General features: G+C 38.9%; 1 protein-coding gene across 1 annotated transcript in view; it reads right to left on the bottom strand.

Annotated features, from left to right (window-relative positions):
- Positions 1-4,006: 4,006 nt before the first annotated feature.
- The window catches only part of CNTNAP5 (contactin associated protein family member 5), a 342,838-nt gene continuing 324,532 nt past the window's right edge, over positions 4,007-22,312 (bottom strand). The window contains exons 22-24 of the mRNA XM_075284694.1: positions 9,507-9,725; positions 7,903-7,974; positions 4,007-4,757 (exon numbers count right to left, since the gene is read on the bottom strand). Coding sequence (XP_075140795.1) covers positions 4,561-4,757; positions 7,903-7,974; positions 9,507-9,725 — 488 coding nt within the window. The 3' untranslated portion in view covers positions 4,007-4,560. The remainder of the gene's footprint in view (positions 4,758-7,902; positions 7,975-9,506; positions 9,726-22,312) is intronic.

Raw genomic sequence — 22,312 nt, forward strand, 5'->3', positions numbered from 1 at the left:
GAGCAAGGCAACGCAGTGCAGGAAGAACGGGGCAGGGCAGAACAGGCCTAAGCAGGGCAAGGCAGGGCTGGGCAGAACAAGGTCGGGCCATCGTTTCCATCAGATTTATGACCATTTATGCCAGTTACCTGCCATAAGTGATTCCAGAAACGTTCACCAGCAGGAATAACCTGCAGTATCACTCAATTACCACTAGGGGGATCACATTACAGTAAGCTCTTGAGTTCCCCCTAGTGGTGACTGCAGGAGGACAGAATTTCATCTTCCATCTATGCAGGCTTTTTGCTATCACCTGATCTAATGATAGGTCTGTAAGGAACTTTTTGAGAAACTTTGTCTTTATGATTTCTGCAGAAAGTTGATGTTTCTCCTCCACTGGTTTTTAGCAGAAAGTGTGAAGAAGAGCGAAGAATAATAGTGACAGAGCAGAAAGCGATGAGTCTGGTAATGAGATTGTGCTGGTTTTGCTGCCTGCTCTGAGATTGTAATTAAGAAGTCGATTAATCCTGATTGATTCACTTTCATCTGTGATCTATGATTCTTGTCAAGTCTTAGTTTACACCGATAACGCCAATAGCTGATCCCGCAGGCTGATTAAAGCGTCGCCATTGACCGCGGCCTCGTGTCATTATCTCTGCGCAGCCAAAAGGATTATGAAAAATATAATAGACTTGTCCTGGATATTTATTACAAACTTCTAGAAGCTTCAGCATTGGAAGATGGAAAATGAACTCGTGGATTCGGTGATGTATGCAAAAGTATATGGGGTGGGGGCTGGGCTCAGTCATAGACTCATATACACACCCTATACCAGGACTTATATGTATGCATACACATAAATGCAGGTATATAAGTATTGGCACCCCTGCAATTCTGTCAGATAATCCTCGTGTTCTTCCAGATAATGATTGCAATCACAAATTCTTTGGTATTTTCTTCATTTAATTTGTCTTCAATGGAAAACCACAAAAAGAATTGTCAAAAAGCCAAATTGGATATAATTCCACACCAAACATAAAAAAAGGGGGTGGACAAAAGTATTGGCACTGTTTGAAAAATCATGTGATGCGTCTCTAATTTGTGTAATTAACAGCACCTGTTACTTACCTGAGGCACCTAACAGGTGGTGGCAATAACTAAATCACACTTGCAGCCAGTTGAAATGGATTAAATTTGACTCCACCTCTGTCCTGTGTCCTTGTGTGACCACATTGAACATGGAGAAAAGAAAGAAGACCAAAGAACTGTCTGAGGACTTGAGAAGCAAAATTGTGAGGAAGCATGAGCAATCTCAAGGCTACAAGTCCATCTCCAAAGACCTGAATGTTCCTGTGTCTACCGTGCGCAGTGTCATCAAGAAGTGTAAAGCCCATGGCCCTGTGGCTAACCTCCCTAGATGTGGACGCAAAAGAAACATTGACCAGAGATTTCACCGCAAGATTGTGCGGATGGCGGATAAAAAACCGCTACTAACATCCAAACAAGTCCAAGCTGCCCTGCAGTCCGAGGGTACAACAGTGTCACCCCGTACTATCCAGCGTCAGCGTCTGAATGAGAAGGGACTGTATGGTAGGAGACCCAGGAAGACCCCACTTCTTACCCACAGACAGAAGCAAGGCTGGAGTTTGCCAAAACTTACCTGAGAAAGCCAAAACAGGAAAAAAGAGGCCTTCAAAGAGAAGAAGACGCCCCCTACAGTCAGACATGGCGGAGGTCCCTGATGGTTTGGGGTTGCTTTGCTGCCTCTAGCACTGGACTGCTTGACCGTGTGCATGGCATTATGAAGTCTGAAGACGACCAACACATTGTGCAGCATCATGTAGGGCCCGGTGTGAGAAAGCTGGGTCTCCCTCAGAGGTCAGGGCTCTTCCAGCAGGACAAGGACCCAAAACACACTTCAGGTCAGCACTAGAAAATGGTGGTGAGAGAAAGCCCTGGAGACTTGTAAAGTGGCAGCAATGAGTCCAGCCCTGAATCCCATAGAACACCTGTGGGGGAGGGGGAGAGATCTCTTGGTGGCAGTTTGGAGAAGGCCCCCTTCACATCTCAGGGGGGACCGCGAGCAGTTTGCCAAAGAAGAAGGGTCTAAGATTCAAGCAGAGCCTTGTAAGAAACTCATTGCTGGTTAGCGGAAGCGGTTGTGTGCAGTTATTGTACAGTCTAAAGGTTGTGCGACCAAGTATTAGGCTGAGGGCGCCAATACTTCTGTCCGCACCAGTTCTGGAGTTTTGTGTAAAATGATCAATGATGTGACTTTTTTTTTCTTTCTCTTTTGTGTTATTTTCATTGCAAGCAAAATAAATGAAGATATTACCAAAGAGTTTGTGCTGTGTAATCATTATCTGGGGGACACCGAGGATTATCTGACAGAATTGCTACAATTCATTCCTACAATGTTCTTCAGCCCCTCCATTCTCTGCCTCCATTTGTGCAGTATTATTCATTATTGATCATTGGTTGTGCATAAAAATTTCTGACAACTTTGGGTTGTCATTCACTACTGGGTCCTAGTGCTGGAAGGTGCACGGGGGTGGGGTGGTTGGGGGGCCGCTGTGCCTGCACCTTATATTATCTGACCACTCCTGCCTTATAGATAAGGGTTGGATAATGCCAGTAAGGAGCAGGTAAAGCCTTCAAACAAACGCAACGTGAAATAAGGAAATCGACAACAATCTAGAACATTCAGCAAAAGAAAGTTCCATGGATGGAAAGGATTTGGAAATAAATGAAATGTCGCGTTTCAGAGATAAGCGTCTCCGGGCCGTCAGTTACTGATCTAGGGATGAAGTGGTTCATACACAGAAGTCCTACTATACAAGCACATGGCAGGGGTAGGTTATAGCAGACAAGTTACTGTACATCACATCTGATACTCTAGCTACATCCAAAGCTGCATTCACAGTCCTGCTATAGACTGTGTGACCCTATAAGCCGGCTCTGGCTGTGTAATAGTCATCTAAGCTCCCACCATCCACTGCACAGGAAACTGCAGCAGAATTGTGATTGCAGCTCTGAAGTTACGCAGTAGGATGAGTTATTGCTGACTTTAGATACAGGGGAAGTGGGGGTCTGACTGCTGGGACCCCTCCAAAACTGGATATTGTCATTGCTTTTGCCCCCCCTCCCCCATGTCCCCATTACCTCCAGAAGTCCCCGACCGCAGGCTACACCGTAGTCAGGAATACATCAATATCAATGAGGATTTCATCTCCATTCAACTTCTCCTTCTAATCTATGCAAAAATAAATACTGCCCCTCCCCCCCTATATCTATAGCGCCCTCTACTGAATATACTGTAGGCTTTATGTTAAAGGATATTTTCCATCAAAAATAATCCAATTTTGCCCCTCCCGCAGCAAAAAATACATTTTGACTTAAGTCACCCTATTCTAGCAAGCTGTTAAAATTTCTACTCAGCCCTATCTGTTTCTAAGAAAGCTGAGTGACAACCCAAAACGGAGGCCATTACTGCGCCTCACTCAGCTTTTCCAGACTCCTGCAAGGCACACCTGTCTATACCAGTATTAGTGCAGGAGGGGGATGCGGTTCCAGTGCATGTTTAGACAGATACGCTATTGAGGAGCCTAGGAAAGCTGGGTGATGACCACATGAGGGTCTATAGTGCAAGCCATATTGTTTGCACCCAGCTTTCGCGCAAATGACTCAAGGACTTTTACTGACGGGGGCGCTCTTCATTGATGGGGTTAAAGTCTGCCCCTCTTTATTATGGGAAATTCTCTTACATAGGTTCATTAACCAAATGTATGCTGGAGCCATCACAGCCATAGATTGAGAAGCAGGAGGGGAATCAAAGCCCCCACGACTACAACTAAGACCTCCATATGGTGCGCGCACCTGCTCATAGGGGTCCGATCTCTCCCGCTCCACCATGTATTAGACAATTGCATAAAAATTCCCTCCAGCCCAGAAACCCCCTAAAGGTGGAGTCTCATCCCCTGCTTATAGACATCTTAGGGGGTGCTACAAAGAATAAGGTATTAGTTCCCCATCATCAGCTGCTTTGTCCTTTACGTTGCACAATGTCCATGAACCCCGATAGAAGGTGATTCTTAATATAAGAATATTTACCATAAATCCTAATGTTGGCCTAAGCAGCAGGTATGTCCTATATACGGTATAGTCAGTGACTAATGATGGGTCCATTAATGCGCAATGTCACCAGAGATGGCTTTTTTGGGGGGTTTTCCCTTGCCAGGTCAACTCTGTATCCAGAATGTATCACTTAGACCCTCAACATCCTTAAATCGTTCCTTCAAGTCTCTCTTCTAAGAGCTACAAGTCGGCATCAGGGTCAATTCCTCGCTGTCGCAGCCGGAGTGTTCCCCTAGAAGCAGCGAAACATGTTTACAAAACTTGGAGAAACAAGGCAGCTATGTCTTCAGACATGAGGCCCAATCTGCAAAGCTGGGGAGTCTTTAAGAAGAGGCGGACTCAAGATGTTCGTCAGGTTCCTCATCTTCTTTCCCAGGGGAAATGACATTGAGAATCGCTAAAAAATTGCAAAAAAAAAGAGGAAACAGATGATGTAGAAAGGGAGTCTCAGATAAAATATTCCTTTTTGCACTCGCTGACTGTGTTCTGTAAGTCCAGCTCGTTCCTGAAGGGGTAGTCCATGTTGGCCGGATATTCCTTCTCCTTGGCCTGACTCTTTCCGTGCGTTTTTCTGTGCTGGTAAAGGATTTTTGTCAATATCGCCACAATGCAAAAAATGATGAATATTGTAACCGCGATGACACCTGGAGAGAAGCGGAGGGAACATGATGAGAGTTTTACTCCTCAACAATAGGGGGCAACACTTTCACCTGGGTGGCAATTCTTATTTCTTAATTCACTGTATCATTTACTTCATTCACATCCAGAGCAGCATTCTGAATTCTGCTGATTTCTGCTATCTCTGAAGTAACTGTAACCTCTGCTTGTTCATCGTCTGCACATATATTTAATGCTTTGAATGGCGTTCCTTGCACTGAGCTTCTGCTACATTGTATCATCTACTTCATTCACATCCAGAGCAGCATTCTGAATTCTGCTGATTTCTGCTCTCTCTGGAATAACTATAACCCTGCTTGTTCAGTGTCTGTATAGAACCTATACTGTTACTAATGGCCTTCCTTGCACTGATCTTCTGCTACATTGTGTCATCTACTTCATTCAGATCCAGAGCAGCATTCTGAATTCTGCTGATTTCTGCTATCTCTGAAGCAACAGTTAACCTCTGCTTGTTCATTGTCTGCACACAACATTTAATGCTTTGAATGGCGTTCCATTCACTAACCTTCTGCTACATTGTGTCATCTACTTCCCTTACATCCAGAGCAGCATTCTGAATTCTGCTGATTTCTGCCATCTCTGAAGTAACTGTAACTTCTGCTTGTTCAGTGTCTGTATAGAACCTATACTGTTACTAATGGCCTTCCTTGCACTGAGCTTCTGCTACATTGTATAATCTACTTCATTCACATCCAGAGCAGCATTCTGAATTCTGCTCTCTCTGAAATAACTGTAACCTCTGCTTGTTCATTGTCTGTATAGAACCTATACTGTTACTAATGGCCTTCCTTGCACTGATCTTTTGCTACATTGTATAATCTACTTCATTCACATCCAGAGCAGCATTCTGAATTCTGCTGATTTCAAAACCTATTTGTCACCTTCTTAAAAATCTCATAATGGAGAGGAAAAACTATTTAAAAAATAGTATTTTGTGTCATTTATAACAAAAAAAAAAATAAAAAAAGGAAAATGTGAAAAACCGAGGTTCTTCCATTTTTTTTCTATTTACCCTTATACTTGACAAAATAAAAAATTGCAATGTTATATAAAAATAAAGGAAAAAAAAAAAGTTTTGTGTGCCGAAAACATGCTAAAATGTGTCTGGTCCTGAGCCAAGGAATATGGCCTGGCCATGAAGTGGTTAATAGATATTCTAAGGAATATCCTTAAGAATTTCTGGCCCTGGCAGCAGGTGGGCACCGGCACATCCCCCATATAATTGGGTACACAGATGTCCGGGGCGGGGGACATGATCTGGTGCGAGGTGAAGACTCGCCACTCTTCGTCACCGCTGATGTGCGCAGGAATTGATAGAGCGAGCGCGGTTGTGGCTTCGCACTAGATCTGCTATGAGTAGACGGAAAGGTTACAAGTCCAGAGTCGCTCAGTGATAGATGGGTTGTCAGGGCCGGGCTATGAGGAAAGATAAGCTGTTCTGAAAATGTCGCGGCAAGAACAAAGCCAATTAAAGAGATATATAACAGCGCTCGCCATCTAAAACGGATCAAACCCAAGTCCACAATCGGAGCTGACAGTAATGGAACAAACACGCGTTAACCCTTCACTCACTATTTACAAGGCTATAATGTACGGTTATAAGGCAGATGTAGCAGAGCTGAAGTGCGAACTGCAATCTGAGACACCAACATTTGACCTGAACACCAATGAAATCAAAGGCAACCTGAACTTGGTGACGTAAAGTTGGCTGTAATATGGGGATAGTACGGGGTAGAGGTCTATAAAATGGGGTAAGCAGGGAAAGTAATAACAAGACCTGCAGTCCCATGTAATAACACAGTGATAACTCTCTGAGTACAGGTAATGTAGTAGATGTCAACGGCAGTCCTATGTAATGTAGTAGATGTGCCCGGCAGTCCTATGTAATTAGTAGATGTCACCGGCAGTCCTATGTAATTAGTAGATGTCACCGGCAGTCCTATGTAATTAGTAGATATCACCGGCAGTCCTATGTAATTAGTAGATGTCACCGGCAGTCCTATGTAATGTAGTAGATGTGCCCGGCAGTCCTATGTAATTAGTAGATGTCACCGGCAGTCCTATGTAATTAGTAGATGTCACCGGCAGTCCTATGTAATGTAGTAGATGTCAACGGCAGTCCTATGTAATGTAGTAGATGTCACTGGCAGTCCTATGTAACACCACAGATAGCACAGTGATAACTCTCTATATACAGGTAATGTAGTAGATGTCACCGGCAGTCCTATGTAACACCACAGATAACACAGTGATAACTCTCTGAGTACAGGTAATGTAGTAGATGTCACCGGCAGTCCTATGTAATGTAGTAGATGTCACCGGCAGTCCTATGTAATGTAGTAGATGTCACCGGCAGTCCTATGTAATGTAGTAGATGTCACCGGCAGTCCTATGTAATGTAGTAGATGTCACCAGCAGTCCTATGTAATTAGTAGATGTCACCGGCAGTCCTATGTAATTAGTAGATGTCACCGGCAGTCCTATGTAATGTAGTAGATGTCACCGGCAGTCCTATGTAATGTAGTAGATGTCACCGGCAGTCCTATGTAACACAGTAGTAGATGTCACCGGCAGTCCTATGTAATGTAGTAGACGTCACCGGCAGTCCTATGTAATGTAGTAGACGTCACCGGCAGTCCTATGTAATGTAGTAGACGTCACCGGCAGTCCTATGTAATGTAGTAGGTGTCACCGGCAGTCCTATGTAATGTAGTAGGTGTCACCGGCAGTTCTATGTAATGTAGTAGATGTCACCGGCAGTCCTATGTAATGTAGTAGACGTCACCGGCAGTCCTATGTAATGTAGTAGGTGTCACCGGCAGTCCTATGTAATGTAGTAGATGTCACTGGCAGTCCTATGTAATGTAGTAGACGTCACCGGCAGTCCTATGTAATGTAGTAGACGTCACCGGCAGTCCTATGTAATGTAGTAGGTGTCACCGGCAGTCCTATGTAATGTAGTAGATGTCACTGGCAGTCCTATGTAATGTAGTAGGTGTCACCGGCAGTCCTATGTAATGTAGTAGGTGTCACCGGCAGTTCTATGTAATGTAGTAGATGTCACCAGCAGTCCTATGTAACACCACATTTACACGCCCCCTGTATCTTTACCTCCTATGACTGCTGGGCCACTTCTCATTTCATTAGTCAGCGGCTCCCGGTCATCCGTCTTCCCAAAGGGATCTGGAAAAAAAATTCTTATTATCATTTCTCCTCTTTGACCTTTATGGGGCTCAGCCCCTCAGACACAACCCAAGGGATATACGTTTGGGAAATCAGTTTGACTGTGGAGTTGGAGTCTGAGTCATGGGGTCGGATTTGGCACCAATTTTCGGTGGAGTCTCCAACTTCAATATAAAACGATAAATGAATTTCATGATATTAATATTGTCTAATTGGATACATAGCTTGTTACAGATTTACTTTCATAGGAACCAATCAGTGGGTTATTAATGAAGTCGAGGATTTTGACTGCGACTGTCTGACCGTGGCTGAGGGCCATTAATGGACAAGTTGGGTTTGGTCTTATCTGTGGATAAACAGAGGAGTCAGAGTCCACAGCCCCGGAAGAAGGCAGCCATGTTTTTCTAATCCTCCTTCCTAATATGACACAAGATTGCAACAATGTAACATTATGACTTCCATGCATTTGCCTCCACCATGGCAGCCCTTGTCAGTGGTAGATCAGCGGCGCCCGCACCCCGTGGCCCCCTATATAATGAGGTAGGTTTTGACATCATGTTCTCAATTCCCGTCCAGATCCTGTCGGGTCTCAGCTTAGTCCTCGGCCGCTGCTCTGTAGGATTTCTATGTGTCAGGGTAATTACTGACGTGCGGCCTATTTCTGCAGAGTTACGAGGTTCTGCCTTCCGCTCTGTAACCTCTACAGTTTGTCTTGCCAGTAGGTTTCCCAGGGAAAGTCTCCCCTCCCTCCTACTTAGCACCGGCCTCCCCCTCCTCCGAACACTTTGTCAGTATTAGAGTCCTTCATTAGACCCCGGTAACTGTCCATTATCAGCGCCGCTCATTGTATCGCCGCACCAGGCAGCTGAGCTGGATTTATAATGTTTGGGTTTTAGAAATGTGTCTATAAAAATTGATGAATATTCGTAAATGGCCTCCATTACTAAAAGCATTAAAGACGACCGGCTGCAATTAAACGTAACGCTTAGAAATTGCTTATTTGCATGAAGAGATTCGCAGTTCGGCAAACCAACCCCTCCCCCCATGAAATGATCGAGATCACTTCATCAATGCCATGTTTTGCGCAGGACAAATACCGGCGATCTGAGGTTTATTCTCCTGAGCAAAATCATATTTACATTTGTAGATCGTTAAAAGTTACAAATTTTTGCAAAAAAACAAATGATAAAAATTTTGGGATTGAAGTTGATTTTTTCTCTGGTCCTATAAGCTCAGTCTTGGTGCCACAGACTTATGAATGATATCAGTCTCTCATTGTCTCTGTGTCTTTAGTGACAGTAAGTTCCTTAAATTCCAAAACTAAGAGTTTGGATTCTCGGAGCCGACATGGCCGGACGTCATTCAGCCGCTCAGTGTAAAGCGCGCTGGGAGAGGAGGAGAAAGAGCTGCCTCATCACTCCCTGGACACAGAACAGATGGAATTAAGCAAACAGGAAAAAAAAATGGGAAAAAACTTTTGTGACTTGGGTTCTTTCTGTCTTTTTATCCCGCAGACCTGACAGAAGACTTACCTGAGGAGCTGTAGGTGGTGGTGATTGTACTGAGGTCGCTCTCTGTGATGGATCCACAGCTACATTCGGTCAGTGATCCCGTGACTGTGACCGGGGCTGTGCTGGGGTGTCGGAGTGCTGCCTTAAGAGGGGCCACTTGGTTGTACTGGACTGAAGACAGACATCCGATAAAGCCAATGGACTTCACATTGGAGATTTCCGGATCAAACGCCGGGTTATCTGTACATGGAACGACATGGAAAAGATGGTTGTAATAGAAGAAAGTGTCACATTGTATCGGAGAGGGTTAATATGGCGTCTCAATGATTCCACAGAGAGATGATTATATCCTGTATTCCATTTACAGCTAGTGCACACGTATACTACAGGTACTAAGTAGGCTCCTGCAGGGGGCGCTGTGGTTTGCTCCATTCGGGGGCAGCACACATCTCCCTCCTTATAGACCCAGAGATGAAATCTTGTCTGTATAATAATTAGAATTGAGCAAGTCCTGGGAATGTCAGAAATCATCAGTCACATCAGAAACCATCAACCATAGCAAAGAAACATGGAGTCTATCTGTAACCCTTACACTGCTGGAGAGGGCACCGTCATATAGAGTATAACAGTAACCCTTACACTGCTGGAGAGGGCACAGTAATATAGAGTAACCCTTACACTGCTGGAGAGGGCACAGTATTATAGAGTAACCCTTACACTGCTGGAGAGGGCACAGTATTATAGAGTATAACAGTAACCCTTACACTGCTGGAGAGGACACAGTAATATAGTATAACAGTAACCCTTACACTGCTGGAGAGGGCACAGTAATATAGAGTAACCCTTACACTGCTGGAGAGGGCACAGTATTATAGTGTAACAGTAACCCTTACACTGCTGGAGAGGACACAGTAATATAGTATAACAGTAACCCTTACACTGCTGGAGAGGGCACAGTAATATAGAGTATAACAGTAACCCTTACACTGCTGGAGAGTGCACAGTAATATAGAGTAACCCTTACACTGCTGGAGAGGGCACAGTATTATAGAGTATAACAGTAACCCTTACACTGCTGGAGAGGACACAGTAATATAGTATAACAGTAACCCTTACACTGCTGGAGAGGACACAGTAATATAGTATAACAGTAACCCTTACACTGCTGGAGAGGACACAGTAATATAGTATAACAGTAACCCTTACACTGCTGGAGAGGGCACAGTAATATAGAGTAACCCTTACACTGCTGGAGAGGGCACAGTATTATAGTGTAACAGTAACCCTTACACTGCTGGAGAGGACACAGTAATATAGTATAACAGTAACCCTTACACTGCTGGAGAGGGCACAGTAATATAGAGTATAACAGTAACCCTTACACTGCTGGAGAGGGCACCGTCATATAGAGTATAACAGTAACCCTTACACTGCTGGAGAGGGCACAGTAATATAGAGTATAACAGTAACCCTTACACTGCTGGAGAGTGCACAGTAATATAGAGTAACCCTTACACTGCTGGAGAGGGCACAGTATTATAGAGTATAACAGTAACCCTTACACTGCTGGAGAGGACACAGTAATATAGTATAACAGTAACCCTTACACTGCTGGAGAGGACACAGTAATATAGTATAACAGTAACCCTTACACTGCTGGAGAGGACACAGTAATATAGTATAACAGTAACCCTTACACTGCTGGAGAGGGCACAGTAATATAGAGTAACCCTTACACTGCTGGAGAGGGCACAGTATTATAGTGTAACAGTAACCCTTACACTGCTGGAGAGGGCACAGTAATATAGAGTATAACAGTAACCCTTACACTGCTGGAGAGGGCACCATCATATAGAGTATAACAGTAACCCTTACACTGCTGGAGAGGGCACAGTAATATAGAGTATAAAAGTAACCCTTACACTGCTGGAGAGGGCACAGTAATATAGAGTATATCTGTAACCCTTACACTGCTGGAGAGGGCACAGTAATATAGAGTATAACAGTAACCCTTACACTGCTGGAGAGGACACAGTAATATAGAGTAACCCTTACACTGCTGGAGAGTGCGCAGTAATATAGAGTAACCCTTACACTGCTGGAGAGTGCACAATAATATAGTATAACAGTAACCCTTACACTGCTGGAGAGGGCACAGTATTATAGTATAACAGTAACCCTTACACTGCTGGAGAGTGCACAGTAATATAGTATAACAGTAACCCTTACACTGCTGGAGAGGACACAGTAATATAGAGTAACCCTTACACTGCTGGAGAGTGCGCAGTAATATAGAGTAACCCTTACACTGCTGGAGAGTGCACAAAAATATAGTATAACAGTAACCCTTACACTGCTGGAGAGGGCACAGTAATATAGTATAACAGTAACCCTTACACTGCTGGAGAGTGCACAGTAATATAGTATAACAGTAACCCTTACACTGCTGGAGAGGACACAGTAATATAGTATAACAGTAACCCTTACACTGCTGGAGAGGGCACAGTAATATAGTATAACAGTAACCCTTACACTGCTGGAGAGGACACAGTAATATAGTATAACAGTAACCCTTACACTGCTGGAGAGTGCACAGTAATATAGTATAACAGTAACCCTTACACTGCTGGAGAGTGCACAGTAATATAGTATAACAGTAACCCTTACACTGCTGGAGAGGGCACAGTAATATAGAGTATATCTGTAACCCTTACACTGCTGGAGAGGGCACAGTAATATAGTATATCTGTAACCCTTACACTGCTGGAGAGGGCACAGCAATATAGTATATCTGTAACCCTTACACTGCTGGAGAGTGCACAGTAATATAGAGTATATCTGTAACCCTTACACTGCTGGAGAGGGCACAGTAATATGGAGTATAACAGTAACCCTTACACCGCCAGGCAGTAACATTTAATATACATGTATGCATATAGCATGGAGTATAGCAGTAACCCCCTATAACACTGTGGTAGCGGGAGCTATTGGGGATCTCACTGTGTCTGACAAGCAACACATATAGGATTAAGCTGATGATGCAAACCAGAAAGAATGGCATAATATGTTCCCTGACCAGACGCACCGCTAGGTGTCCATTCTCTTTGCCATCGCCTTGACCACTGCTATAGAATTCCTCAGAAGATGGAGTCCTGTCCGTATAATTATTAACAAAGTGGCACTTCAGCCTCTCCCTCCACTGCTGACCAGATTCTATCTGGATACAATGTATATCCCTTACCCAGAACATTGTATCTGCAGCCATGGAGTGACCCGAATTACACTGCACAAAATATAATGTAAATCCCGACAGAAAAAACAATTAAACTTCAATATAAGAGCAGGAGGGTAAAGGCGAGCAGCCGGGAGGACGCGTCACTTCTCATTTACCACAACCAACAGGAGAACCAATTACAAGACTGAAAATATGATTTTTCCTCAGTCTCAAACAACAAGGCGACCGATCCCAAGACAAGCGGCAGATTAGGTAAAGAAACAGAAATGAGGCCAAGACCCCGAGAGCCGAACCCGGACCCTGCAGGATGGAAACTGTATACCGTATGTAAGGAAAGAGAACACAGCAAAGATGTGCAGGACTATACAGTATACTGCAGGAGGAGCACAAAGGGATAGTTCACACCTAAACACCACCGGGCTTAGTTTGGTCCCGAAAAAAACGCTTCCTAATTAGGAAGCGCTTTTTTGACCTTGAAGGGTTTTCTGGAGCAGTTTTTGGTAAAAACGCCAGGTGAATGGACTGTAAAAAAACACTAGGCATTTTTTTGCCTCCCATTCACTACTATTGCTTTCCTCAGGCGGAATCCACCTCAAGACAGGTCATGTCGCTTCTTTTTACTGTGAGCAATCTCCATAGACCACCACAGTATGGAGGAGAAATCTTCTGTCACAATCTGCCTCATTGCCCCCGTGTGAACTAGCCCAAAGAGCAGCCACGTGATCACTAAGCTACACTATGTACTGCATATATACAGACGGCAGTATTATAGTAGTTATATTCTTGTATAAAGGAGCAGTATTATAGTAGTTATATTCTTGTACATAGGAGCAGTATTATAGTAGTTATATTCTTGTATAAAGGAGCAGTATTATAGTAGTTATATTCTTGTACATAGGAGCAGTATTATAGTAGTTATATTCTTGTACATAGGAGCAGTATTATAGTAGTTATATTCTTGTACATAGGAGCAGTAATATAGTAGTTATATTCTTGTACATAGGAGGTAGTATTATAGTAGTTATATTCTTGTACATAGGAGCAGTATTATAGTAGTTATATTCTTGTACATAGGAGCAGTATTATAGTAGTTATATTCTTGTACATAGGAGCAGTAATATAGTAGTTATATTCTTGTACATAGGAGTAGTATTATAGTAGTTATATTCTTGTACATAGGAGCAGTATTATAGTAGTTATATTCTTGTACATAGGAGTAGTATTATAGTAGTTATATTCTTGTACATAGGAGTAGTATTATAGTAGTTATATTCTTGTACATAGGAGGTAGTATTGTAGTAGTTATATTCTTGTACATAGGAGGTAGTATTATAGTAGTTATATTCTTGTACATAGGAGTAGTATTATAGTAGTTATATTCTTGTACATAGGAGGAGTATTATAGTAGTTATATTCTTGTACATAGGAGGTAGTATTATAGTAGTTATATTCTTGTACATAGGAGCAGTATTATAGTAGTTATATTCTTGTACATAGGGGCTGTATTATAGTAGTTATATTCTTGTACATAGGAGGTAGTATTATAGAAGTTATATTCCTGTACATAGGAGTAGTATTATAGTAGTTATATTCTTGTACATAGGAGCAGTATTATAGTAGTTATATTCTTGTACATAGGAGTAGTATTATAGTAGTTATATTCTTGTACATAGGAGGTAGTATTATAGTAGTTATATTCTTGTACATAGGAGCAGTATTATAGTAGTTATATTCTTGTACATAGGAGCAGTATTATAGTAGTTATATTCTTGTACATAGGAGGTAGTATTATAGTAGTTATATTCTTGTACATAGGAGCAGTATTATAGTAGTTATATTCTTGTACATAGGAGTAGTATTATAGTAGTTATATTCTTGTATAAAGGAGCAGTATTATAGTAGTTATATTCTTGTACATAGGAGTAGTATTATAGTAGTTATATTCTTGTACATAGGAGTAGTATTATAGTAGCTATATTCTTGTACATAGGAGCAGTATTATAGTAGTTATATTCTTGTACATAGGAGCAGTATTATAGTAGTTATATTCTTGTACATAGGAGCAGTAATATAGTAGTTATATTCTTGTACATAGGAGCAGTATTATAGTAGTTATATTCTTGTACATAGGAGCAGTATTATAGTAGTTATATTCTTGTACATAGGAGTAGTATTATAGTAGTTATATTCTTGTACATAGGAGTAGTATTATAGTAGTTATATTCTTGTACATAGGAGGTAGTATTGTAGTAGTTATATTCTTGTACATAGGAGGTAGTATTATAGTAGTTATATTCTTGTACATAGGAGTAGTATTATAGTAGTTATATTCTTGTACATAGGAGGAGTATTATAGTAGTTATATTCTTGTACATAGGAGGTAGTATTATAGTAGTTATATTCTTGTACATAGGAGTAGTATTATAGTAGTTATATTCTTGTATATAGGAGCAGTATTATAGTAGTTATATTCTTGTACATAGGAGGTAGTATTATAGTAGTTATATTCTTGTACATAGGAGCAGTATTATAGTAGTTATATTCTTGTACATAGGGGCTGTATTATAGTAGTTATATTCTTGTACATAGGAGGTAGTATTATAGTAGTTATATTCCTGTACATAGGAGTAGTATTATAGTAGTTATATTCTTGTACATAGGAGCAGTATTATAGTAGTTATATTCTTGTACATAGGAGTAGTATTATAGTAGTTATATTCTTGTACATAGGAGGTAGTATTATAGTAGTTATATTCTTGTACATAGGAGCAGTATTATAGTAGTTATATTCTTGTACATAGGAGTAGTATTATAGTAGTTATATTCTTGTACATAGGATCAGTATTATAGTAGTTATATTCTTGTACATAGGAGCAGTATTATAGTAGTTATATTCTTGTACATAGTAGTAGTATTATAGTAGTTATATTCTTGTACATAGGAGGTAGTATTATAGTAGTTATATTCTTGTACATAGGAGTAGTATTATAGCAGTTATATTCTTGTACATAGGATCAGTATTATAGTAGTTATATTCTTGTACATAGGAGGCAGTATTATAGTAGTTATATTCTTGTACATAGGAGGTAGTATTATAGTAGTTATATTCTTGTACATAGGATCAGTATTATAGTAGTTATATTCTTGTACATAGGAGCAGTATTATAGTAGTTATATTCTTGTACATAGTAGTAGTATTATAGTAGTTATATTCTTGTATATAGGAGGTAGTATTATAGTAGTTATATTCTTGTACATAGGAGCAGTATTATAGTAGTTATATTCTTGTACATAGGAGGTAGTATTATAGTAGTTATATTCTTGTACATAGGAGTAGTATTATAGTAGTTATATTCTTGTACATAGGAGCAGTATTATAGTAGTTATATTCTTGTACATAGGAGGCAGTATTATAGTAGTTATATTCTTGTACATAGGATCAGTATTATAGTAGTTATATTCTTGTACATAGGAGCAGTATTATAGTAGTTATATTCTTGTACATAGTAGTAGTATTATAGTAGTTATATTCTTGTACATAGGAGCAGTATTATAGCAGTTATATTCTTGTACATAGGAGGTAGTATTATAGTAGTTATATTCTTGTACATAGGAGCAGTATTATAGTAGTTATATTCTTGTACATAGGAGGTAGTATTATAGTAGTTATATTCTTGTACATAGGAGTAGTATTATAGCAGTTATATTCTTGTACATAGGATCAGTATTATAGTAGTTATATTCTTGTACATAGGAGGCAGTATTATAGTAGTTATATTCTTGTACATAGTAGTAGTATTATAGTAGTTATATTCTTGTATATAGGAGGTAGTATTATAGTAGTTATATTCTTGTACATAGGAGGTAGTATTATAGTAGTTATATTCTTGTACATAGGAGGCAGTATTATAGTAGTTATATTCTTGTACATAGGAGTAGTATTATAATAGTTATATTCTTGTACATAGGAGGTAGTATTATAGTAGTTATATTCTTGTACATAGGAGTAGTATTATAGTAGTTATATTCTTGTACATAGGAGTAGTATTATAATAGTTATATTCTTGTACATAGGAGTAGTATTATAGTAGTTATATTCTTGTACATAGGAGGTAGTATTGTAGTAGTTATATTCTTGTACATAGGAGCAGTATTATAGTAGTTATATTCTTGTACATAGGAGCAGTATTATAGTAGTTATATTCTTGTACATAGGAACAGTATTATAGTAGTTATATTCTTGTACATAGGAGGTAGTATTATAGTAGTTATATTCTTGTACATAGGAGCAGTATTATAGTAGTTATATTCTTGTACATAGGAGTAGTATTATAGTAGTTATATTCTTGTATAAAGGAGCAGTATTATAGTAGTTATATTCTTGTACATAGGAGTAGTATTATAGTAGTTATATTCTTGTACATAGGAGTAGTATTATAGTAGCTATATTCTTGTACATAGGAGCAGTATTATAGTAGTTATATTCTTGTACATAGGAGCAGTATTATAGTAGTTATATTCTTGTACATAGGAGCAGTAATATAGTAGTTATATTCTTGTACATAGGAGCAGTATTATAGTAGTTATATTCTTGTACATAGGAGCAGTATTATAGTAGTTATATTCTTGTACATAGGAGTAGTATTATAGTAGTTATATTCTTGTACATAGGAGTAGTATTATAGTAGTTATATTCTTGTACATAGGAGGTAGTATTGTAGTAGTTATATTCTTGTACATAGGAGGTAGTATTATAGTAGTTATATTCTTGTACATAGGAGTAGTATTATAGTAGTTATATTCTTGTACATAGGAGGAGTATTATAGTAGTTATATTCTTGTACATAGGAGGTAGTATTATAGTAGTTATATTCTTGTACATAGGAGTAGTATTATAGTAGTTATATTCTTGTACATAGGAGGTAGTATTATAGTAGTTATATTCTTGTACATAGGAGCAGTATTATAGTAGTTATATTCTTGTACATAGGAGGTAGTATTATAGTAGTTATATTCTTGTACATAGGAGCAGTATTATAGTAGTTATATTCTTGTACATAGGGGCTGTATTATAGTAGTTATATTCTTGTACATAGGAGGTAGTATTATAGTAGTTATATTCCTGTACATAGGAGTAGTATTATAGTAGTTATATTCTTGTACATAGGAGCAGTATTATAGTAGTTATATTCTTGTACATAGGAGCAGTATTATAGTAGTTATATTCTTGTACATAGTAGTAGTATTATAGTAGTTATATTCTTGTACATAGGAGGTAGTATTATAGTAGTTATATTCTTGTACATAGGAGTAGTATTATAGCAGTTATATTCTTGTACATAGGATCAGTATTATAGTAGTTATATTCTTGTACATAGGAGGCAGTATTATAGTAGTTATATTCTTGTACATAGTAGTAGTATTATAGTAGTTATATTCTTGTATATAGGAGGTAGTATTATAGTAGTTATATTCTTGTACATAGGAGGTAGTATTATAGTAGTTATATTCTTGTACATAGGAGGCAGTATTATAGTAGTTATATTCTTGTACATAGGAGTAGTATTATAATAGTTATATTCTTGTACATAGGAGGTAGTATTATAGTAGTTATATTCTTGTACATAGGAGTAGTATTATAGTAGTTATATTCTTGTACATAGGAGTAGTATTATAATAGTTATATTCTTGTACATAGGAGGTAGTATTATAGTAGTTATATTCTTGTACATAGGAGCAGTATTATAGTAGTTATATTCCTGTACATAGGAGCAGTATTATAGTAGTTATATTCTTGTACATAGGAGCAGTATTATAGTAGTTATATTCTTGTACATAGGAGGCAGTATTATAGTAGTTATATTCTTGTTCATAGGAGTAGTATTATAATAGTTACATTCTTGTACATAGGAGCGGTATTATAGTAGTTATATTCTTGTACATAGGAGTAGTATTATAGTAGTAATATTCTTGTACATAGGAGGCAGTATTATAGTAGTTATATTCTTGTACATAGGAGTAGTATTATAGTAGTTATATTCTTGTACATAGGAGGTAGTATTATAGTAGTTATATTCTTGTACATAGGAGCAGTATTATCGTAGTTATTTTCTTGTACATAGGAGTAGTATTATCGCAGTTATATTCTTGTACATAGGGGCTGTATTATAGTAGTTATGATATTGCTATATATACAGTACATGATGTGACCTAGTGTCAGTTCTCACTGTGGTATCAGGTGTTGAGTTATTATAAACCATTTAATGTGATGATTTTCATTACTATATAATACCGTATGGACGGGTGGCCATGTGTAGGCAGGTGTGATCCTGTTTTTATAACAATAGTTCACACCTTGTTATGTGACATTATTATTACCATATCAGCTGTAAATCCTTCAGTAGTTTCAGTCCCGGTGATTCTCTGCCAGGTCGCGGAGCTTCTCCTATAATGTGTTGATGTTTTCTTACATGTGTAGCGTGATAACGCTGGATGCAGATACATTTCACGCCTCAGGTCTTCCTCTGCTGTAAACGGATTTTTCCTTCCACTTCAGTTGTACACTAATCAATAAGTAAATAAGGGTCTAAATGGCGTCTCCCCCTCCCCCATCCCCGGCATATTCTCACATTCTGCACATGTAAATCTTTTATGAGCCAAATTGCAAAAAAATAAAAATAAAATCTGAAAACAGCTTCACTCTCCGTATACAGATATACAGAAGGAGATGTAGGAAAGAAATTAGTAGAATACTAAATATTGTCAATCAGTCCTAACATGACGGATATTTCCGCGACTACATAGGAAATCTATCAATATATCTTTAAAGGATGTTGGGAGGGGAGAAACTTTTTGGATACAAAGGTCCTAATCCTGTATTCTTTGACGTAGACAAAACGTGTCACCACTAGGGGCGCTCACTACATAGAGATTTGTACGGCAGGTATTGAACTGATTTTACTAAACTCTTGTGCTCCCCCTAGTGGTGGCTGCAGACAGACAGAATTATATCATTTAGTTTTATGATTATAAAGGGGAGTTGAAGCTCTCTAATGAGAATAGTAATTATAATAATAACAATGATAAAAGTAACAACGATAGTAATAATAATAATAATAATAATAATAATAATAATAATTGCACAGTGGAATCCCTCTTCATTTTCCGCTGCAGTTGTCCTGAAAACAATGGTAGGGAAATTCCAGGAAGAATGTGCCCCTAAATCTGCGGCAAATTCCTCCGTGAGAACACAGACTACGGCTATTTTGCTGGTAAAAATCTAAAAGATTCCGTTACAATGTTTCCAAAGCCTAAGCCAGTGACATGGGAAATAAATTGTAACGATCTTTATTGTATCTATAGCTAGTCCTCTCTGTCTCTCTGTCCCTCTTTCTCTTGCTCTCTCTTTCTATCTCTCTCCCTCTCTCTATCCACACACACACGTATGTTTCGGTCGCACACACGCTCACATATTTGGTGTGCGGCTATTACAGGTGCCCTCATTACTTTCTCGCCCACTTTCCACGTTCTCTTATATTGATCTATACGCTGAAGGCAGAAATCTCACATAATTACAGTCTATTTATATGGTGTCAGGGAGCTGCACTAAACCCGTCACAGTCTTACTTATGATTGTATATTAATTAATGATTACATAATGTGATATATTTTCCTTGGTTGTTGGTATTTAACCCTTCGTCACACAAGTTATCTCATACAAGGAGACTTTGGGTCATATTGTGGTTGCTGTAGATGTAGATAGTAAGCCCCACATAGGGATATATGATATATGGATCACAATCTATATGTTTTCCTATCAGTATGTCTTTGTAGAATGGGAATAAATCCACACAAATACGGGGAGAACATACAAACTCCTGGCAGATGTTGTTCCTGATGAGATTTGAACCCAGGACTCCAGCGCTGCAAGGCTACAGTGCTAACCACTGAGAAACCGTGTTGCCCCATGGTTGCTGTAAATATGTCTGACCAATATGTAAGTCCAAGGGCAAAAAAGCGAAACATTCTCCGATCTCCGGACAAATTCATGCAAATCTCCAGCTCAGCTTGTGCTGTGTAGTGTCCGCGCTCTGCTCCACCTTGAAAAGTGATATCAGAGTCCAAAATACTATAAAACCAGGACTATAATACCCCCCACCACCACCACTCAATCCAACTACATGTATCTGCACCATAAGATCTCAGGCTGTGAGGACGGTCTATGTAGCTTTGGAGGTGACTAGAGTATACACTCAACCACATATGAAGGTCTGAAACAAATATGTAAATCAAGAACTTCCAACTGGAAAATTCTAATTCCTCCTTTAGTTCCAGAAATAATAATTTTATACATATTCATGGCTGATCCTGTTGTCGCTTCTGTACAACATGTTACTGGCAGCGATCACCTCTCCAGGGTCTGAGACAATCCAAGGTCAATATCTTATAATATGTCACATAAACCATGGAAGAAAAAGTAAGGACTGAAAAAACTCCATGAGACAGCTCTGCTACATACCGTAATCTCTAAAAGGCTGTATTCACACAGAGTAACGCCAGGCGTTTTTTGTGTGTTTTTTGCACATAGCGCCGCGTTTACGCCGCGTAGCGCCGCGTTAATATTCTTGTACATAGGAGTAGTATTATAGTAGTTATATTCTTGTACATAGGAGTAGTATTATAGTAGTTATATTCTTGTACATAGGAGTAGTATTATAGTAGTTATATTCTTGTACATAGGAGGTAGTATTATAGTAGTTATATTCTTGTACATAGGAGTAGTATTATAGTAGTTATATTCTTGTTCATAGGAGGTAGTATTATAGTAGTTATATTCTTGTACATAGGAGGTAGTATTATAGTAGTTATATTCTTGTACATAGGAGCAGTATTATAGTAGTTATATTCTTGTACATAGGAGTAGTATTATAGTAGTTATATTCTTGTACATAGGAGTAGTATTATAGTAGTTATATTCTTGTACATAGTAGTAGTATTATAGTAGTTATATTCTTGTACATAGGAGTAGTATTATAGTAGTTATATTCTTGTACATAGGAGTAGTATTATAGTAGTTATATTCTTGTACATAGGAGTAGTATTATAGTAGTTATATTCTTGTACATAGGAGTAGTATTATAGTAGTTATATTCTTGTACATAGGAGTAGTATTATAGTAGTTATATTCCTGTACATAGGAGGTAGTATTATAGTAGTTATATTCTTGTACATAGGAGCAGTATTATAGTAGTTATATTCTTGTACATAGGAGTAGTATTATAGTAGTTATATTCTTGTACATAGCAGTAGTATTATAGTAGTTATATTCTTGTACATAGGAGGTAGTATTATAGTAGTTATATTCTTGTACATAGGAGCAGTATTATAGTAGTTATATTCTTGTACATAGGAGTAGTATTATAGTAGTTATATTCTTGTACATAGCAGTAGTATTATAGTAGTTATATTCTTGTACATAGGAGTAGTATTATAGTAGTTATATTCTTGTACATAGGAGGTAGTATTATAGTAGTTATATTCCTGTACATAGGAGGTAGTATTATAGTAGTTATATTCTTGTACATAGGAGCAG

The sequence above is a fragment of the Leptodactylus fuscus genome, chromosome 8 (genome assembly GCF_031893055.1).
Source record: "Leptodactylus fuscus isolate aLepFus1 chromosome 8, aLepFus1.hap2, whole genome shotgun sequence".
Lineage (NCBI taxonomy): Eukaryota > Metazoa > Chordata > Amphibia > Anura > Leptodactylidae > Leptodactylus > Leptodactylus fuscus.